General features: G+C 51.4%; 2 protein-coding genes across 2 annotated transcripts; both read right to left on the reverse strand.

Annotated features, from left to right (window-relative positions):
• Positions 1-2234: 2234 nt before the first annotated feature.
• Positions 2235-3740, reverse strand: LOC100273958 (cytochrome b5). Its single transcript, XM_008658620.2, is given in 4 exon segments — positions 2235-2643; positions 2732-2798; positions 3485-3670; positions 3672-3740. Coding segments are annotated over 4 exon segments (564 nt in total). The 5' UTR covers positions 3726-3740; the 3' UTR covers positions 2235-2386.
• Positions 3741-6903: 3163 nt separating this feature from the next.
• Positions 6904-8407, reverse strand: LOC100283748 (xylem cysteine proteinase 2). The gene has a single exon (NM_001156647.3). The coding sequence runs from the start codon at positions 8333-8335 to the stop codon at positions 7178-7180; it is 1158 nt and encodes a 385-aa protein (NP_001150119.1). The 5' UTR covers positions 8336-8407; the 3' UTR covers positions 6904-7177.
• Positions 8408-19278: the final 10871 nt, after the last annotated feature.

Consider the following 19278-nt stretch of genomic DNA (forward strand, 5'->3'; position numbering starts at 1 on the left):
CACGTTCGAAACTAAACCCATCGAAGCATGGATTTAGTTTCCTACATCTTTTGTGTGTGCTTGTCGTGACCCTAATCTGCATATAAATAGAGAGAGTGTTTTTCTTGAAATTCACGAGAAACAACCAATCCACTAATGGATATGGTTTTAGACCATGGAGTCCTCGTATGTGGTGTTAAGATTTGAAGATTGGATCAGATAACCAGAGAGGCCAATGAAAATCTTTGCTCTGGACAATATTGACTTGCTTCCCAAAATATTATCTCAAACATCTAAAACACCAAAACTCACAAAAGAACATAAAACAAGAACACCTCAATCAACAGATCACAAACTGTGTTTGGTTGTTGTCAATTAGGCTTTACTCGTGCGAGGTGTGTGTTTGGTTACCTGCGAGTAGATATGGAGCTAGGCTCGCACGATACTCAAAGCACCGTAGGCCATGCTCTACAGGCGTGAGTAAATTGGTCGCATCTCTGGACCTATGCTCCCGCCGGCCTAGCTCATGCAACCAGGCTACAGAGAGAAGCCAACCAAACATGCCAAAAATGAATGCTCAAAAGTCCAAAAGAGGCCAAGTCTGAAACCTTAGTGTCGCACTATTCTGCGTGATAGTGCCACCAGCGGTGCCGTTCTCTGTGCGCGACAGTGCCACTTGGTCTGCTTTCTGCGATTCAGATGAAATTTCAAACACACCTTTATAGAGAATATACAAGGGTGTCCACAAAGTTTGAATTCAAAAAGGATAAAAATTTAAGGTCAGATCGAAAACATAAAGCTGAATTGGGGTTTACTCGAAAATGAAAAAGAGGTTAGAATTTGGTTTTCCTGGTGAATGAATCCATACTACTTGGTGACAATGATTCTAGAAGAATCTTTCATGTTTATAACTAGTTCAAATATCACTAAGAGCCGTTTGTTTCGTTGGAATTGAATTCCATTTTAATAATTATAATTTAGACAAAATTAATTAAGTTTATATATTTATATATGTAATATATTTGTATATTATCTTAAATTATATGAGAAAGATAGTTATATACTACATTCATGTTATAACAAAGCAAGTAGAAGAATGTGCTATAAGTTGTACATCGGAAAAATAACATGTAAATCTATATAATCAATTTCCATCTCTCACCCCATTAATTTGAGATAGACTTATATGATAACTTTGGAAAGTGGTGGAATGTCACATTCTAAAAAAAATAGTCTATTCCAATAGTAAGATTCTAATTCCTCAAAATGAAAGTAAACAAACTGGGCCTAAGAAGTAAGAACTCAGATGGAAACGCCTTGGTTAGGGTCACGGTTCTTGTATCTAAAAATACGCAGATGCAAATTTTTTCTCTAAAACATTTGAGAATCTCCCTAACAATGAAAGATAAAAAACTAAATGCAAAATAAAGGCCAGAGAGATGGCTAGTTGGAGGGTAGCCCACCTCTTATTTATATAGAGGGGATTTTTACATTCCCAACATGCTGATATTTAGAGCTAAACTACTTAATCAGGGGTATAATGATCTAACTCTTAATCCGATGCTATGATAGCCATGCTTCCTTCACAGATTTGAGACGCAACCTCCATGATGACTCCATGTGGTGCCGCTGATTCCCTCTAGAACTGAGCCGCCGAATTTTAAGGTCAAACCCATAAAATAGTTGTTGGGTGAATTTTAAGGTCAAACCCATAAAATAGTTGTTGGGTGATTGAGGCCCAACCACCAAATCGTTGCAGGTAGCGTATTTCATACGTGTCTCCCTGACCCTGGACACGTGTCATGTTAGTCCTCGACTATATCGACAACATGTTTTGTTATGTCATGTCGTTGCATATATTGGTGTCCCTAGGTGTCAGTCACAACAGTTAACCACCTGGCTTCTCCAGTCTCTCAGTCAAGTCCCATCACTCATCTTTCACCGCTCCTAGTTCATCCACACGAGCCTGCAAGACCTTTACCCTCACCTTCTCTGTCAGCCATCACCTCTAGACTTCACACCTACGTACCACAAGCCAAGAGACATGTTGCACATCTCATGACCTAGTTAGTCCATACGACTCAACCCAAACAATAACAATCACACATGTGTTTCATCCTGTGGATTACTGTTTTTTTATGCACATACGCTGTGTTTCATCATGTGGATCGTGCCACTATTGTAATATAAATTTTTGAACGTTAAAAAGCTTAGCCAAACCCAAACAACAACAAGGTAAATCAAAACATTCCAAGGAAAGAAGGAAAAATAGAAGTGATTTTATACTAATAGACGTACGTCTCACACGACAGCAAAGACTCAAGTTTCAGAATTAATGATCTTTGCAGCATTTCAACACTAACTTATTCAGTTTGTGAATGATGTTTGAAGCGTTGATGACAAGAGACTAGGCAGATTCCGACTTGGTGTACATCCTTACAGCGACGGCCAGACCCAGTATTGCGAGGGGGACCAAAAACTGGAGGATCTTGATGACGAACTCCTGGGTCTTGTCCTGGTTGTAGTGCGGCTGCTTGGGGGGCGTGTACTTCACCTTGGTGGGTATCGTGGCTGCATCAATCTCACCCACTAAGTACTCGTCCATCATTGCACGGGCAGTGCTGCTGTGCCCCACATCTTCGAAATCATCGGTAGCATCCTTGGCTGCATTTTGTATCAACAGAAAATTTGAAATGACACCTTCATTCACCAACTTCAAAGACCTGATATGAGGAGTATGTAGCTTTATTACCAGTGGAAGACAGCAGAACATCATCGCCTCCAGGGTGATCCTCCAGAAACTTGGTCACATTGTACACCTACAAACAGACAGAAAAGGGTTCACTTTGTTCATCATATGAAGCTTTGCTACCGAAGAAACCTTCACCAGGTACCCAGGAGAGAGTAAGGCCAGTATATGGTCAGTAAAAGATATATATGTTTCTTCCTATCGACATTATGTTGAGAGTAGAGAGATGTCTTTTTTTTTAAAAAAAAGAGTGAGGATGAAACATCTGAGCAGCAGGGAACCCAACCTATAATGATAACCACAAAGTGAAGACAAATCATGGTTGCTTGGTGTGTTAGTGAATGATGGTCATGAAAGTGCCACATTGTGTGTGTGTGTGTGCACGCACAGCAGTGTTATCATTGCAAGGGTGATTAAGTCCCATAGGCATAGGGAATATATGGAATGCTTATTCTTGGAAGCAAAACTAGCAACGTCAGTGACAGCTGATACTAGTAAAACCATATGAAGGCAAAGCACACACAGTAGGAGCCACCCTCTCGCCTCAATGATTTGTTAGGTCACCACCCACCGCCTACCTCCCCCGTTGCTTCTCAATCTCGATCTCGATTCCAGGAGGCATCTAACGAATCTTAATGATAATTCTGATCAAGGGAAGATGGGAAGATCCCAGTTCCCACCCAGCAAGGCAAGGGGAGGGATGGATCCTTCCGAATTCCACAGCCAGATAGAGAGAGAAGAAGAAAAAGATGTAACCTTGCCGCCGATGACGAGCCAGCAGTCGTCCTTGGTGTTGTGCTTAGCCACCTCCTCGAGGGTGTACACCTTGGATCCCGACATCCTCGTCTTCCTCTGTTGACGGTCAGGGTGGAGGAGGCGGAGGCGAGGACTGCCGGCTGCAGGCTGTTGCTGCTTGCTGTGGATCCGATCCGACGAAGGCGAGCCGCGAGCAGAGGAAGTAGTAGGTGGGGAAAATGGAGGAGGACCCACCAGTCATTGTGTATTTGGGTATGTAAAAAAAAGAGGTCATCAGCTACCTACCCCGACCTAGAGATGGCCAAACAGGCCACTTTGGTTAGAAAACCAGGCCTTCCAAACCTGCATTCTTGTTTTTTTATCCGAACGTGGCACGATATGCACGGAAAAAGTCGACGATAAAGCACGGTTTAGTAAAAAAACGGATTTAATAGGTTTAGACGTAAACGGGTCGGATCAAGCTAGCCCATCGGGTTTAGTAAAAAAAGCAGATTTAGCAGGTTTAGATGTAATATTTTTCGTAGACAGATACAATCAGTCATAAATGAGGGTCGGTTAAGTTTTCAGCAGATGCAAATTGATACATAACCATTTCCTGTCAATATAATGGAACTAACAAACAAAAAAAACTCTTAGTTTTACCTGAAGTGACCAATAAGGATAAAGGCAAGAACATTGTCATTAGTGATCCTCACACGTCAAATATATGTAGAGGAGTGATTGCTTAGAAAGCTCCAGACAAGAAGACTAATAAGACCGGAGGTGCCTAGGAGCAAGGGCGATCGTGCATCCAATTCAAGTTCTTTGTCTCGTGCATCGCGAACGGTCCGACATCTGTACCCGGACAGTCCGGAGTCCACGCGGACAGTCCGACTGACTCTGCTGGATAGTCCAGTAGTGACAAGAGGCCACAACGTCCACGCGCCTTCAAGCATCAACAACTAGTGACAGATACGTTGACGCAAAAATCATCCAAAACTTCTAGCCTACTAGTTAAAGTTGTTCCTACTTTTGAAAAAGGTTGTACCTTGCAATCGGCCAACGAAGCAACTCCGATCACCCGGAAAGGCAACACGACCAAATAAAATAGTCCAAAAGGCGATGCAACAAGTGTCATCTGTTCATCTAGTGATGTCATGGTACTTTCCACCAGCCTATTCTTCGTCGACATATTTTTCCTATTCAAGCATGGGGTAGTGCGGCGATGAACCCATATTATATGTATCATCCCTTTGCTTATTCGTGGCTAGGGGCACCATAATTTTGTACTTATTGATCCATTGATCAATTAGTCATGGCTAAGAAAGATGTAATCTTAAACGGTCTTTATGCGCTAAATGATCAACCTACTAGGTCAAAAAGCTAGTGACTCACATCATATTTAATTCATACTTTGGGAACAAAGTAACTCGTGAGGTTTATTGTTTCCCAAAGCGTGCTGCTAGAACATATGCTTTTGATTTATCAACCTCCACCAAAAGGCAGGGGCATATGTTGAGCACTGAAAATGACAATCGGACGGTCCGCGTATGCGCAGAATCAGTTACGGGATTAACTCGAGAACCAACTTTTAGCGGGTCCAGACCTCCCCCTTTATGTAAATAAAGGTTACGACCGATTAAAGCCTCGCAATGGATCGAATCAAATTTACCTTATTTGCACTGTTCTTTCTATTCATTAGGAGTAGGAGTAATCTAGCATTAGCCTAGCCCTAGTATTAGTCTTCCTCGACCTATTACTTCACCTCTCTTCGACCCGACGTCGTCTAGAGACGTCTTGGACGGTCTACCGACCCCAATACAACCCCTGAAACTCTCCTTCCCGATGGGTCCCTCTTATGAGACGAGATCGAGGTTCTTCGTGGAGAAGAAGACTCTCTGCGTCATCGCAGACCGTCTAGTTCCGAGCACCGACCATCCGGTAGGCGTACAGGGAGAAGCCGCTCTTATAGCGAGGTCGCGGACCGTCCGACCGAGGGTCATGGACCATCCACGCTCCCGTAGAGAGCACTGTCAGGTGGTTCTTTCCCGTGTTTGGTGCCAGATCAGCGCTAACACTTTCTTTCTCTCATTTATGAGAGGACCCTGTTTGGCAGACTCACAACTTCGTCTTATTCCTCTCGCCGCAGTGGTCATGTAGGGTCGTGAGGTAGGCGAAGGATCATGCACCGGGGCCACCGACGTGTCCGAGCCAATGCTCTTGTAGGCTGTTCCCGCACCGGAGCCGTGCTCGCGCCAGGGGAACGGACATGCCTCTCTTTCACGCGACGGGAGTAGAGAGTAACAAATCTTTATTTTTCACAATCGATAGCAGTTGGATATTTTTTAAGCCAAAAGCAAACGAAATTATTGATGAAAGTATTGTGAGTTTTGTACTAGAGCAAATTAGCTTTTAGTCCAAATAACTTGTTGTTTTTCTGTCCTTAAGTTGCCCTTTTGGCTTTTCTGAAAAGAAAAAAGGGTTTAAAGTTCAACCAAAGAGAGCCTAATTTTGGAGACCCTTACAAAGTGCGGATGAGGAAACGAAAAATATACGCTCAGCCTCCCTGGTATCTCAAGAGGGTGTTTGGATACTATGTGCTAAACTTTAGCACCCCGTATATTAATGGGTGCTAAAGTTTATCACTTCATTTCTAGTATCTTTTAGCATCTTTTAGCACTTATGTTTGATCTTTAAGTGCTAAAGTTCACTAAAAATGTAGTGCTAACTTTTAGCATCGTAGATCCAAACAGACCCTAAATCTACGGATTCTCTCTCCTTCGAGAGTCTATTTGTGTATCTGCATACGCGCTCTGCTGAAAGCGATGTCTCGTTTGCGCACTCACATTCCTACTCTTAGTAACCAGGTTTCAGGATCGATGGGACCGAGGAACGGGAACGTGGTACACGGTACGCTACTAAAATTAGGTTTTAACACTATAGGAACGGGATTGTTCCCACGTTTCAGGAATGAAACAAACGTTCCTGGAACGAGGAACGTGGCCACGTTCCTAGTTCCCGGTTACTAAGTTCCTACTGTAGGCTAGTTTTTTGCTCATGCATATGAGCCGGTTTGGTTCAGCTTTTTTCTGACCGGCTTTTGTAAGAATATAACTATGGGAAAAATCTAATTGTAAGTGAGTATCGTGAGAATTACGTGTAGAGGAAGATGAAGGTGTACATATGGTTTAAGATCTAGAAATTGATGGATTCCTACTATTGCAAGGACTGGAAGATGAAGGTGTACATATCGTGAGAAATCGATTATGTGTTGATATTGATTTTGGATGATTTTTACCAAATTGATTTTTTATAGAAGCTAGTCGAAAAGCTAAACGTTTGACAGTCTCCAACAGTTTTTTTGTGGTCGGAAGCTTTAAAAAAAACTGAAACAAATCGGGCATATGTCTCCTTTGAAAGACTTAAGCCAAGTATTTAACAATGTTATGTTCAAAAGCAACTGCCCTGATTTGGGGCTCACTCTGACTACAGACTACAGTTGTTCCAACGAAAACTCCAACAATACTTAATTTGTTCGAACTTGGGGAACACTAATTCCATCATCATTATTATTTCATTTCAAACAACGAAAGATCGTCCAATCTTGAAAACAATGGAAGTGAAGGAGAACGACGAAGAACTAGTGAAGCGTGGAGCGCCAGCAGTGGGAGTAATCAGCCAGCTGCTGCTTGACGATGAATCGATGATCTGAGTTCAGTTCTTGGTTGGGTAGGAGGCCATCTTGTTGATGCCGCAGAGGCCCTGGCGCTTGCCGGTGCCCCTCCTCATGCGGATGTACCCCTTCTCGCCCCAGCTGGGCCCCCACGAGTTCTTGACGATGATGTAGTCATGGCCCTTGGCCGCCGTCCCGTAGCCGACGGCCGCTACCCCGTGGTCCAGCTGCGTGCCGCAGGGCCCATCGAAGACGCCGCCGCTGTAGAACTGGAAGTTCCTGCCGGAGGCCTCGATGGCGACGCTGACGGGCTGTTGCGCCAGCGCTTTGAGCAGCGCCTGCTCGTTGTTCCTCGGCACGTCCTCGTACCCGGAGATGGTGACCACCGCGGCATCGTCGTTGGCGTCCTCCGACGATCCCGGCCACTTCTTCTCGCTGCTGCTGCTGCGCTGGCAGGTGCCTTCCTCCATGAGGTACGGGTAGGCCTCCTCCGTGTGGAGGCCGCCGTTGTGTGCGATGTAGGAGAAGGCGTAGTCCATGAGGCCGCCGTTGCAGCCGTTGTTGCCGTCCGTGTCGCAGTCGATGAGCTCCTGCTCCGACAGCGCCGTGAGGTTGCCCGTGACGATCTGGTTGATGCCCTCGACGGCGGCCACCGTGGAGAAGGCCCAGCAGCTGCCGCACTGGCCCTGGTTCTTTACCCCCGTCACCGCGCCCTTGCTCCGCCAGTCCACCGACTTGGGGAGGCTCGCCCCGTCCACACCCTCGTAGCCCTCCTCCTCCTCCGGCTCGTCGTCGTCATCGATACCACTACCACCATCGCCAACACTGCTCCGTAGGCCGAGGTAGGTGGCCTTGAACTCGTCGTGCGTGAGGTCGGCGAACTCGTTGAGGCCCAGCCAGTAGCTGCTCACCTTGCGGTTGGTCTCGTCGATGTGGTGCAGGTTGTCCTTGAACACCTGGAACCGCCGGAGCTTCTCCTCCAGGCTGGCGTACGCCCTGCGGTGGCGGGACAGCCAGCGCTCGAACAGCTCCGCCAGGCTCTCGTGCGACGACAGGTCCTCCTCTGAGTAGCCCACGATGGAGAAGTCGCCGCTGGGCCGCGCAAGGGCAAGGCACGACGACCCAGCCAGCAGGCTGACGGAGAGGACGGCGATAGCAGCAACAACGATGGCTGCGGGCTTCGTCATCTTCGCATGCATTGCACTCACGGCAGGATTAGCTAGCAGCTGTGTATGTTTTCGTCAACTCAAGGATCGATCTATGGTGGTGGTGAGAGCAGACTGGAGGATGCATGCATATATATACACAACGAACGAACATATACATGTTTTTTCCTAATTGCTTGGGCCCGTCGCAGAAGGATGATATGCCTGCCAGAGCTAGCTTTAAGGTTTGGCCTCCGATTTGGTCTGAGGAAGGACTTCGCTTCAAAGCATGATTAGTATGCATGCCGTCGAAGCAAGCGACCAAATTTTTTTTGAAGCACGTACTACAATGTACAAGCGACCAGACGCGACACATGAATCAACATGGAATATGTTTGTTGGTGCCTATCTGGGTGGGGTATACCGTCTGACGGTATTGCGACGGCGCGAACGGTTTATGACCTTGGGCCGGACTGTCCGTCACCTGTGCGCAGGACATGAGGGCTGGATACTTGGCTCGACTCGGCTCGGCTCGGCTCGGCTGAATTCGTGCTGTCTCGTTAAACTAATGAGATGACTCAATTTGACTCGTTTACGAGCTCAAGCTGACTCGTTTAGCTCATAAGTCATAGTAGAAAAAAAAAAATATATATATATATATATAATAATCAAGTTCTAGTTAATTCTAAATTAATTTAACAATAGAAAATAGTAATTATACTCATAGTTTCACAAACCACATCAATGTACCAACGAATTAACACAACTTATCACTCATTAATTCACAATTCACACACGTATTCGTAAGTTTATTCCACAGTTATATTCGCATAGACCAATTTAACACATAGACACAGTTCAGTAATCATTAATTTAACTTATAGGTCATAGACACCACATTTACATATAGCATGTTCAATAGTTGTTACGTAAATGATATGCATATAGTTTCGTTGATAACTCGTTTAGCTTGCGAGCTGGCTCGTTAACAAACCAAGCTGGCTCGTTAATGAACCGAGCTAGGATGTTAGCTCAGTTCGTTAAAAAATTTAAACGAGCCGATCTGAGTCGAGCTAACCACGAACCGAGCGAGCCGATGAGCCATGAGTATTTCGTCCAACCCTACACAGGAGCGGCGTCTTCCCTGCGTTGCTCCGGATGGTCTGCGCTCTAGGCCGGACGGTCCGTGATGGCGAGGGTCTTCTTCCTCCTTTCCTCTACCTAGATCATCAAGTGTGTTGAATAAATGATTGCTTTGCGTAGACAACGAGCAGCCTGTGGTTCCCGAGTGTGTTGCAGGAGACTTCCCTAAATAGCAACCTAGTGAAGGAAGGGTCCTCTAACCCATTATGTCCTATTTACTTTATAATTTATTACCCCGCATACCATAATCAACCTAAGGATTGACTAGTGTTCTGTTTTTCCTGTCCTTGGTTATCCTTTGGGAATTAGTTGCTATGATTGGTATCATGCTATAGCTCTACTTTAATCAATGAACATGATGAGAATATTTTTGATACGATGATGTTATTCTGGATATGATGATGAACTTGTGATACTCTAGGGGACTCGGGCTGTTTCCCGAGTACCTCCTCTATAAGGACCTGTTCGTTGGATGACCACCTAGGAAAACAGTACAACCATGAGGGTGGTAGGAACACCGTTAGCTGATTAATTAGAGGAACTTGAGGTGTAGTCGGCTTCACCATCGTGCCATCAATCGGGTCCGGGCACAGTACTTGCTCTGCCGAGGTTCTTTCGTGTTGCTTTTGTTAGTCACCCTTCCTGTGGGGAGAGGTACTGTGTTTATCAAACTAGAGAAACCTAACGAGCGGCTATGACCTCTGGGAAATCTTTGTAAAGGCTACGTAGTGAATCCCTGGCCATTCACCTCGGTAGTGAAGATCGGGTCTGTACAACCCAGGCTAGGAAGGGATCACGACTCGTGGCTAAAGTGTGCAACCTCTGCAGAGGGTTAGAAATTGGTATATCAGTAGTGCTCACGATTATATGAGCAGCCTTGGGAGCTTCTTTGATTAGAGTTACTCTGGATACCTTTATGATGATGTTTAATGACGATGATTATAACTATGGTTTCTGGTACTTCCTCTTGGAGGGAGTACTTTTTGGGTTATACACTATGCATAACATTTTTATACACTATGCATAGCATTTTTATACCTTTGCATGTATCTGAATACAAAGCCAGCAAAAGCAGATCACCCATAGCCTTATGCAACTGCTAAAAGAACCATGTCCAGTTTTTAGTGTTTTCTACCTCAGAAGCCATAAGAAACTGGATACATCCAATTTTGCCCATCAACACCTATAGCACAACATAAGTGACCATTCCACCTTCCATTAAGAGTTGTCGAGTCAACACTAAAGTATGGCCTGCATCCACCCTTGAAACCTGAAATGCAAGGACCTAGTACACAAAAGAATTGACTAAAGAATGTACACCCCTCATCCATTATTACATCAAGCTCAATGACACTATCCAATGACTTTTGCATAACTGCTTCTTGCCAACGCCATAGAAGTTGGAAACTCTCTTCCCAACTACCAAATAATTCCTTCAAAGCTTTCTCCTTACCATGCTAAATTGTGTCATATGCAATGGTACATCTGAATGTATCCTGTAGTGTAGTTTGCAACACCTTAGCATGCATATTAGATTCCTTCATTGATAGTCGAAGAGCACGTGCCGCAACCCAAGCTCCAGTAGGTGTAGTCATCTTCCGTCTTCCACTTGAAGTACAAGTATGATTACTGTCGGCGTTTCGAACCCGGGGGGTCCCTGGGCCGATGAGTAAATTGTCGCCGCGTGCCCCAGCCCAGATGGGTCGGCGCGAGACGGAGCGCGAAGGGGGAAGAAGCCGGAGGGAGACAGGCGTAAAAGTGGAAACCCGCAGCCTTCGTGTTTGTCCCGCGCCCAGGTCGGGTGCGCTTGCAGTAGGGGGTTACAAGCGTCCACGCGGGAGGGAGCGAGAGGCTTACGCGAGCGCCGTCCCGTCCTTCCTCGCGCGGCCAACCCTCTGTAAGAGGGCTCTGGACCTTCCTTTTATAGGCGTAAGGAGAGGATCCAGGTGTACAATGGGGGGTGTAGCAATGTGCTAACGTGTCTAGCGGAGGAGAGCTAGTGCCCTAAGTACATGCCATCGTGGCAGCCGGAGAGGTTTTGGCGCCCGGTTCGTGTGGTGTCGTGGCCGTCGGAGGAGCGCTGGAGCCTGGCGGAAGGAAAGCTGTCGGGGCTGTCAAGTCCTTGCTGACGTCTCCTTGCTTCCGTAAGGGGGCTAAGAGCCGCCGTCGTCATAGAGCATGCGGGGCGCCATCATTACTTGTTTACCGGGGCGAGCTAGATGGGACGCCGGTCTTGTTCCCCGTAGCTTGAGTTAGCTTGGGGTAGGGTAATGATGGTGCCTCCTGTGACGTGGTCGGTCCGAGCCCTGGGTTGGGCGAGGTGGAGGCTCCTCCGAGGTCGAGGTCGAGTCTGTCTTCCGAGGCCGTGGTCGAGTCCGAGCCCCTAGGTCGGGCGAGGCGGAGACCGTCGGCTGAGGCCAGGGCTGAGTCCGAGCCCTGGGGTCAGGCGATGCGGAGTTCGTCGTCTTCCGGGGCTGAGCCCGAGTCCGAGCCCTGGGGTCGGGCGAAACAGAGTTCATCGTCTTCCGGGGCCGAGCCCGAGTCCGAGCCCTGGGGTCGGGCGAAGCGGAGTTCGTCGTCTTCCGGGGCCGAGCCCGAGTCCGAGCCCTGGGGTCGGGCGAAGCAGAGTTCGTCGTCTTCTGGGGCCGAGCCCGAGTCCGAGCCCTGGGGTTGGGCGATGCGGAGTTCGTCGTCTTCCGGGGCTGAGCCCGAGTCCGAGCCCTAGGGTCGGGCGAAGCGGAGTTCGTCGTCTTCCGGGGCCGAGCCCGAGTCCGAGCCCTGGGGTCGGGCGAAGCGGAGTTCGTCGTCTTCCGGGGCTGAGCCCGAGTCCGAGCCCTTCGGGCAATGCGGAGTTTCCTATGGCGCCAGAGGCCGGACTTGGCTGCTGTCAGTCCTCACTCTGTCGAGTGGCACAGCAGTCGGAGCGGCGCAGACGGCGCTGTCCTCTTGTTAGGCCGGTCAGTGGAGCGACGAAGTGACTGCGGTCACTTCGGCTCTGTCGACTGAAGGGCGCGCGTCAGGATAAGGTGTCAGGCCACCTTTGCATTAAATGCTCCTGCGATACGGTCGGTCGGCGTGGCGACTTGGCCAAGGTTGCTTCTTGGTGAAGACTGGGCCTCGGGCGAGCCGAAGGTGTGTCCGCTGCTGGAGGGGGTCCTCGGGCGAGAAGTAAATCCTTCGGGGTCGGCTGCCCTTGCCCGAGGCTGGGCTCGGGCGAGGCGAGATCGTGTCCCTTGAGTGGACCGATCCTTGACTTAATCGCACCCATCAGGCCTTTGCAGCTTTGTGCTGATGGGGTTACCAGCTGAGATTAGGAGTCTTGAGGGTACCCCTAATTATGGTCCCCGACAGTAGCCCCTGAGCCTCGAAGGGAGTGTTAATACTCGCTTGGAGGCTTTTGTCGCACTTTTTTGCAAGGGGACCGGCCTTTCTCGGTTGCGTTTTGTTCCGGTGGGTGCGCGCGAGCGCACCCGCCGGGTGTAGCCCCCGAGGCCTCAGAGGAGTGGTTTGACTCCTTCGAGGTGTTAATGCGTTTCGCAATGCCTCGGCCGGTCTAGTTGTTCCCTCATGCGAGCTGGCCGTAGCCCGGGTGCATGGTCGGGTCCCAAGTTCTCGGGCTGGTATGTTGACGTTGTCAACGGTTTGGTCGGAGCCGGGTTTGCGAGAGCAGCCCCCGAGCCTCTGCACAGGGCGAGAGGACGGTCAAGGACAGACTCGACTTTTTTACATACGCCCCTGCGTCGCCTTTCCGCAAGGAGGAGGGGGGATAAAGCGCCATGTTGCCCTCGGAGGGCGCCGAACATGGTGTCTCCAGCGAGCTGCTAATGGGTAATCCGAGTGGACGCCCGTGCCCCATTTGTTAGGGGTCGGCTAGAGGCCCGGAGGCGCGCTCCAAAAGTACCTGCGGGTGATCTGCCGGACTCGGTCCCCTTTTGACGTGGTCCGAGGGCTCGATGCCTCCCTCTGATGGGATTCCGTTACAAGATCGTTCCCGCTGGTCTCGGAAATGTCCTAGCGTACCTCGGGAGTGTATCCTGAGCCTTGGTTATGTATCGAATGTACCCAAGGTCATCCCTCGCTCTGCGTCTGAGGTGGCTGTGAACCCTTCGAGGGCCAGCCTACGAACCCCTGATCAGTAGTGGGCGCGGAGCCCGAGTGGCCTGAGGCGGCCGTTGAACCCTTCCGAGGGGCCGGCCTTCGAACCTCTGACTAGTAGTGGGCGCGGAGCCCGAGCGCTCTGAGGCGGCTGTTGAACCCCTCCGAGGGGCCAGCCTTCGAACCTCTGATCAGTAGGGGGGCTCGGGGCCCTTTCCTTCACGGAGAAGGATCCTTTTCGGGGTATCCCCCTTTCCCGGTCCCTGTTGTAAGAGAGAGAAAGAGGAAAAGGAAAAGGATACGAAATCGAATGACATGGCGCACCTTTTTTGACGCGGTCATTATGGTGAAGGCGAAGCGTCGCCCGCTTCTCCTGCCAAAGGTGCCGCCTGTCCTGCCGCAGAGTTAATGCGATGGGACGAGTGGTTCACGGGGCAGCCATTGCGCGCGTGCGAGCCGTTCGAGGAACAGAACACGGGCGCGCCGTCTTCACGCCGCGAGAGAGGGTTCCCTTGCTGTCCTTGGATGGGACGTGAGCTTGGCTGACGACGTGACCGCTGCTCCCGCCCGCCTGCCACCGCCATTACTATTGGCCCATTTTTGGCCGTATTGACCGTTGCGCCTTCTCCCGCAGCTGACTGACCCGTGACCGATGCGCCTGGCTGACACTGTTGGGTCATACGCAGGGTTGCCTCGAGTCGCGGTACTGGTTCCGCAGTCGAGGAGGCGCGGTAGTGGCGCGAGTGGTGGTGCAGTTGCTCGCACGTAGCAACCGACACGCCGGTTGCATGACGTGTGGGCCTGGGCCTCCATTCTGGGCGCGTTGGAGTCGAAGGGGTGTGGCCACTTGGCGCGGTTGCATGCCACCTGCATGGCTGTCCGCCCTTTTCACCCGCTGGTCTGGGCGAAAGTGGAGGAATGCTTGTAACCGCTGGGCAGTTACGCGCACCGCGCGCGGCGGTTTGGCTTCTTCTGCCCTGGGCCAGCTTGCATGACGCATGGGACCCAGCCCCCGGGTCGTAGGGGGAGGACCTTGGAGCGTGTTGGAGAAGACTCAGCCCGCGATGGCTGAGGACGCAAGTGGGGAGAGTTGCCTTTAAAAGGAGGGTGACCCCCTTGAAAGGCAACCATGTCTTCGCGCTCCCTTATGCATCGCGTCTTTCCACCTTCCGTGCCCCCGGATGGGGAACACTCGCAATCCTTCTGCCTTGTCGTTGGAGGAACGCAACTTCGCTGAAGTTGGCACCTTTCAGCCATCATTCGGCTTCAAGGATTTTCATCAGGCAGCTCGGCCGCATCCCCTCGCCGGTGGTCACCCAAGACGGTGACCACCAGCCTCTGGGTGGGGAGAAGCAAGCCGGGCTACGGCCTCTGCCCCTCCCTCAGCTTCAAGGATGTTCATCATCAGTGCTGGGGAGGGGAGTGCGCCGAGTTGGGGTCGGTCTCTGCGCGGGCAGCGGCCCGCTCCTTCCCTCAGTGATCGGGGGGAAGGGCATTCGCCATTCGCGGCGCTGGCAGCTGCCACGTGCCCGGCTCTCCGACCCGAGCGGCTTCGAAGCCGCTTCTGGCGCCACCTTCCGCCACGGCAGCCGGAAGAGGTTTCTCCGCCGATGAGATAGCCGGTGCCGCCCACGGACTGACCTCCAACTCTACGGCCTTCTGCTCGTCCTTGCCTCTTGAGTGAGGACATGGGCGAGGGCCTTATGGCAGCAGCATCCGCCCTGAGGTCATCGCTGCTGCTGTTCGGCCCCTCGGAGCAGAAGTCGTCGTCGTCGCTGTTGGAGCGGGCGGCGGCGAGCCACCCGTCGGCCTTCTGTTGCTCCGCAGGCCCCCCAATCGTGTGGGGTTGTTCGTACCTGCGGAGGTGGAACCGAAGTTCCGTTTGTAATGACACCTTTAGTGCTGGTGTTTTGTTCATTGTGGCTGTCGGGGCCTGAACATGTATGTATCTTTGGCACGGAGCCGTGTTTTTTCCTCATTTCGAGCACTAAGACTCGTCTGTCGGCTATCTGAACCGCTTCACCAAGCGTGAGTTGCCTCGTGCGAAGGTGACGAGTGAGGTATCCGTATCCCGGAGGCGTAGGAGTCCCTCGGCTCGGTCGGCCTTGCTGTCCGAGGCTTCTCTTGCTTAGTTAAAGGAACCCTCGGCCGCTTTTCGATGAGCCGAAGCCGGAGGTAGCGGTGTCAGCACGGACAGAGGCAGAGTTGGCTCGAAAAGAAGACTTCGTCGGCCGGAGCCTGGCCGATCCGTCCACTGGCAGGACCGACGCCGGAGCCGAGTTGCCAAGGCCCCGAGCCTGGCTGATGTCCTCGGGGGACAGCTGGCTGAGGCTTCGGGGTGGCCGGCCGAGCCGTCTGCTCGAGCCGGATTCCTGGAGAAGGCCCCGCCGGCGATGGTCCGGGCGTGGTGGTGATGTCGTCCTTCGGGGTAGAGATCCTCCGACCGTGTCGCCGTCCGAGGCTAGGCCGGATTTTGCCGAAGGTGTAGTTGACGCCGAGGGTGCTGCTGCTCCCTTCAACTGTCAATGTCCGAGCCTGCAGGATCGGGTTATCTTGTAGCGTGTAGGGGTGGGCGTTCGGGTTACCCGAAATTTTCGGGTCGGGTAATTCGGGTTTTTAAAATTTTGGGTTTTGAGAATCGATACCCAAAATTACAACGGGTTTTTCAATACCCGAAAATTCGGGTACCCGAAATTTCGGGTTCGGGTATTCCCGAACTACCCGAACTATTGTGTTGGCTTCATAAAAACACATACACTCTATTAAATTAGTATAAAAATATAGTTTGAATAATGATATACATGGACATATAAAACACAAGCAATCTACAATCACAAGTTATGCACACTTACACATAATTATAGATGTACAAATTAATAAATAAGCATGACATGAGTACATGACACATGAAAGTTCGGGTAATTCGTGTATTTCGGGTACCCGATTGTGATACCCGAATTACCCGAAATAATTTCGGGTTTTGCAAGTTGCTACCCGAAATTCCCGAACAAAATTCGGGTTTCGGGTATTTCGGGTTCGGGTTCGGGTATTTCGGGTTCGGGTTTCGGGTTACGGGTTTTTTGCCCAGCCCTAGTAGCGTGCGTATGTTTTCTGCGGCCGCCAAGGCCCAAACATACTGTCGTCGTGTTGTAAAGCTGCGTTTCTTTTCCTCTTGTTTCGAGTATCTGGACTTATTTGTCGGTAACAGAATTGTTTCTCCGAGCGAGAGTTACTTTTCACGGAAGGTGATGAGTGAGGTATCCGTATCCCGGAGGCATAGGAATCCCTCGGCTCGGTCGGCCTTGCCGCTTACGTATACTCTTACTCGTCCATAGGATTCTGCTATCGATGTAGTCAAGAAGGCCCGAAAAATCGTTTCGGCAGAAGAGTTTTCGAGCGTGAAGACTTGTTCGGTCCGCGGAATCACTTATCCGAGCGTGAGTTACTTATCGCAGAAGGTGATGAGTGAGGTATCCGTATCCCGGAGGCGTAGGAGTCCCTCGGCTCGGTCAGCCTTGGCTGCTTACGTGTACTCCATCGTTTTCAGGATCCACTTTCGAAGTAGTCGAAAAGCACGACAGACATTCTGGTAGAAAAGATCTTTTTCTGAGGAAAATTTTGACGCAGAGGGGGTTCCCCCCTTTTAGCCCCCGAGGGAGGGTTGGGCTTTGCCGAGGCAAGGCTGACCCTTCCTTGATGACTAGACTTTGTGTGTGAACGAGGTGTACGAACAACTTGAAAGCATCTTAAGGGTAGAAGCAACGTAGCTGTCGGATGTTCCAAGCGTTGCTGTAGACATTGCCTTGGCTGTTGGCCAGCTTGTACGTCCCGGGCTTCAGAACCTTGGCGATGACGAACGGCCCTTCCCAGGGAGGCGTGAGCTTGTGCCGCCCTCGGGCGTCTTGTCGCAGCCGAAGCACCAGGTCGCCCACCTGGAGGTCTCAGGACCGAACCCCTCGGGCGTGGTAGCGTCGCAGGGACTGCTGGTACCGCGCCGAGTGTAGTAAGGCCATGTCCCGAGCCTCTTCCAGCTGGTCCAGTGAGTCTTCTCGATTAGCTCGATTGCTTTGGTCGGCGTAGGCCCTCGTCCTCGGGGAACCATATTCTAAGTCTGTGGGCAAGATGGCCTCGGTCCCATAGACTAGAAAGAACGGTGTGAAGCCCGTGGCTCGGCTCGGCGTCGTCCTCAGACTCCAGACCACCGAGGGGAGTTCCTTCATCCATCGCTTGCCGAACTTGTTGAGGTCGTTGTAGATCCGCGACTTGAGCCCTTGCAGGACCATGCCGTTGGCACGCTCTACTTGCCCATTTGTCACGGGGTGAGCCACAGCGACCCAGTCCACCCGGATGTGGTGATCCTCGCAGAATTTCAGGAACTTTCTGCCGGTGAACTAGGTGCCGTTGTCGGTGATGATGGAGTTCGGGACCCTAAAGCGATAGATGATGTTGGTGAAGAACGCCACCGCCTGTTCGGACCTGATGCTGTTTAGGGGTCGGACCTCGATCCACTTGGAGAATTTGTCGATGGCGACCAGCAGGTGCGTGTAGCCCCCGGGTGCCTTCTGCAAGGGGCCGACAAGGTCCAGACCCCACACAGCAAACGGCCAGGTGATGGGTATGGTCTGCAGAGCCTGAGCGGGCAGGTGGGTCTGCCTTGCATAGAATTGACACCCTTGGCAGGTGCGGACAATTCTAGTGGCGTCGGCCACCGCGGTCGGCCAGTAGAAACCTTGTCGGAAGGCGTTTCCAACAAGGGCTCGAGGCGCTGCGTGATGGCCGCAAGCCCCCGAGTGTATCTCTTGTAAGAGCTCCTGGCCTTCGGCGATGGAAATGCATCGCTGGAGGATGCCCGAGGGGCTGCGATGGTAGAGCTCCTTCCCGTCTCCCAGCAAGACGAACGACTTGGCGCGCCGCACCAACCGCCGAGCTTCGGCTCGGTCGAGGGGTAGCTCTCCTCGGTGGAGATATTGCAGGTACGGGGTCTACCAGTTTCGATCAGGCGTGACCCCGCTCCGCTCCTCCTCGACGCGCAGCGCCTCACCCTCGGGGGTCGAGGGTACCTCGGGCCGAGCCGAGGGTGCCTCGGGCCGAGCCGAGGGTGCCTCGGGCTGAGCCGAGGGTGCCTCCGGCTCGGGCGTGTCGTCGGTCTTGACGGAGGGTTGATGCAGGTCTCGGGAGAAGACGTCCGGGGGAACCGTTGTTCGCCCCGAGGCTATTTTAGCCAGCTCGTCCGCAGTCTCATTGTAGCGTCGGGCGATGTGGTTGAGCTCGAGCCCATAGAACTTGTCTTCCAGGCGCCGAACCTCATCGCAGTAGGCTTCCATCTTCGGGTCACGACAGTGGGAGTTCTTCATGACTTGGTCGATGACGAGCTGCTAGTCACCACGAGCGTCGAGGCGTCAGACCCCTAGCTCGATGGCGATGCGCAACCCATTGACCAGAGCCTCGTACTCGGCCACATTGTTGGACGCCGGGAAATGGAGGCGTAGCGCGTAGCGAAGGTGCTTCCCGAGGGGCGAGATGAAGAGCAGGCCCGCGCCTGCTCCTGTCTTCATCAGCGACCCGTCGAAAAACATGGTCCAGAGTTTCGGTTGGATCGGAGCTGTTGGGAGCTGGGTGTCGACCCATTCAGCCACAAAGTCCGCCAAGACCTGGGACTTGATGGCCTTCCGAGGGGCGAACGAGATCGTCTCGCCCATGATTTCCACCGCCCACTTTGCAATTCTACCCGAGGCCTCTCGGCACTGGATGATCTCCCC

Source organism: Zea mays, chromosome 8, assembly GCF_902167145.1.
Source record: "Zea mays cultivar B73 chromosome 8, Zm-B73-REFERENCE-NAM-5.0, whole genome shotgun sequence".
NCBI lineage: Eukaryota > Viridiplantae > Streptophyta > Magnoliopsida > Poales > Poaceae > Zea > Zea mays.

Bases quoted from the DNA above. Each gene is read 5' to 3' on its own strand.
- LOC100283748 (NM_001156647.3), bottom strand. From the start codon at position 8,335: ATGCATGCGAAGATGACGAAGCCCGCAGCCATCGTTGTTGCTGCTATC.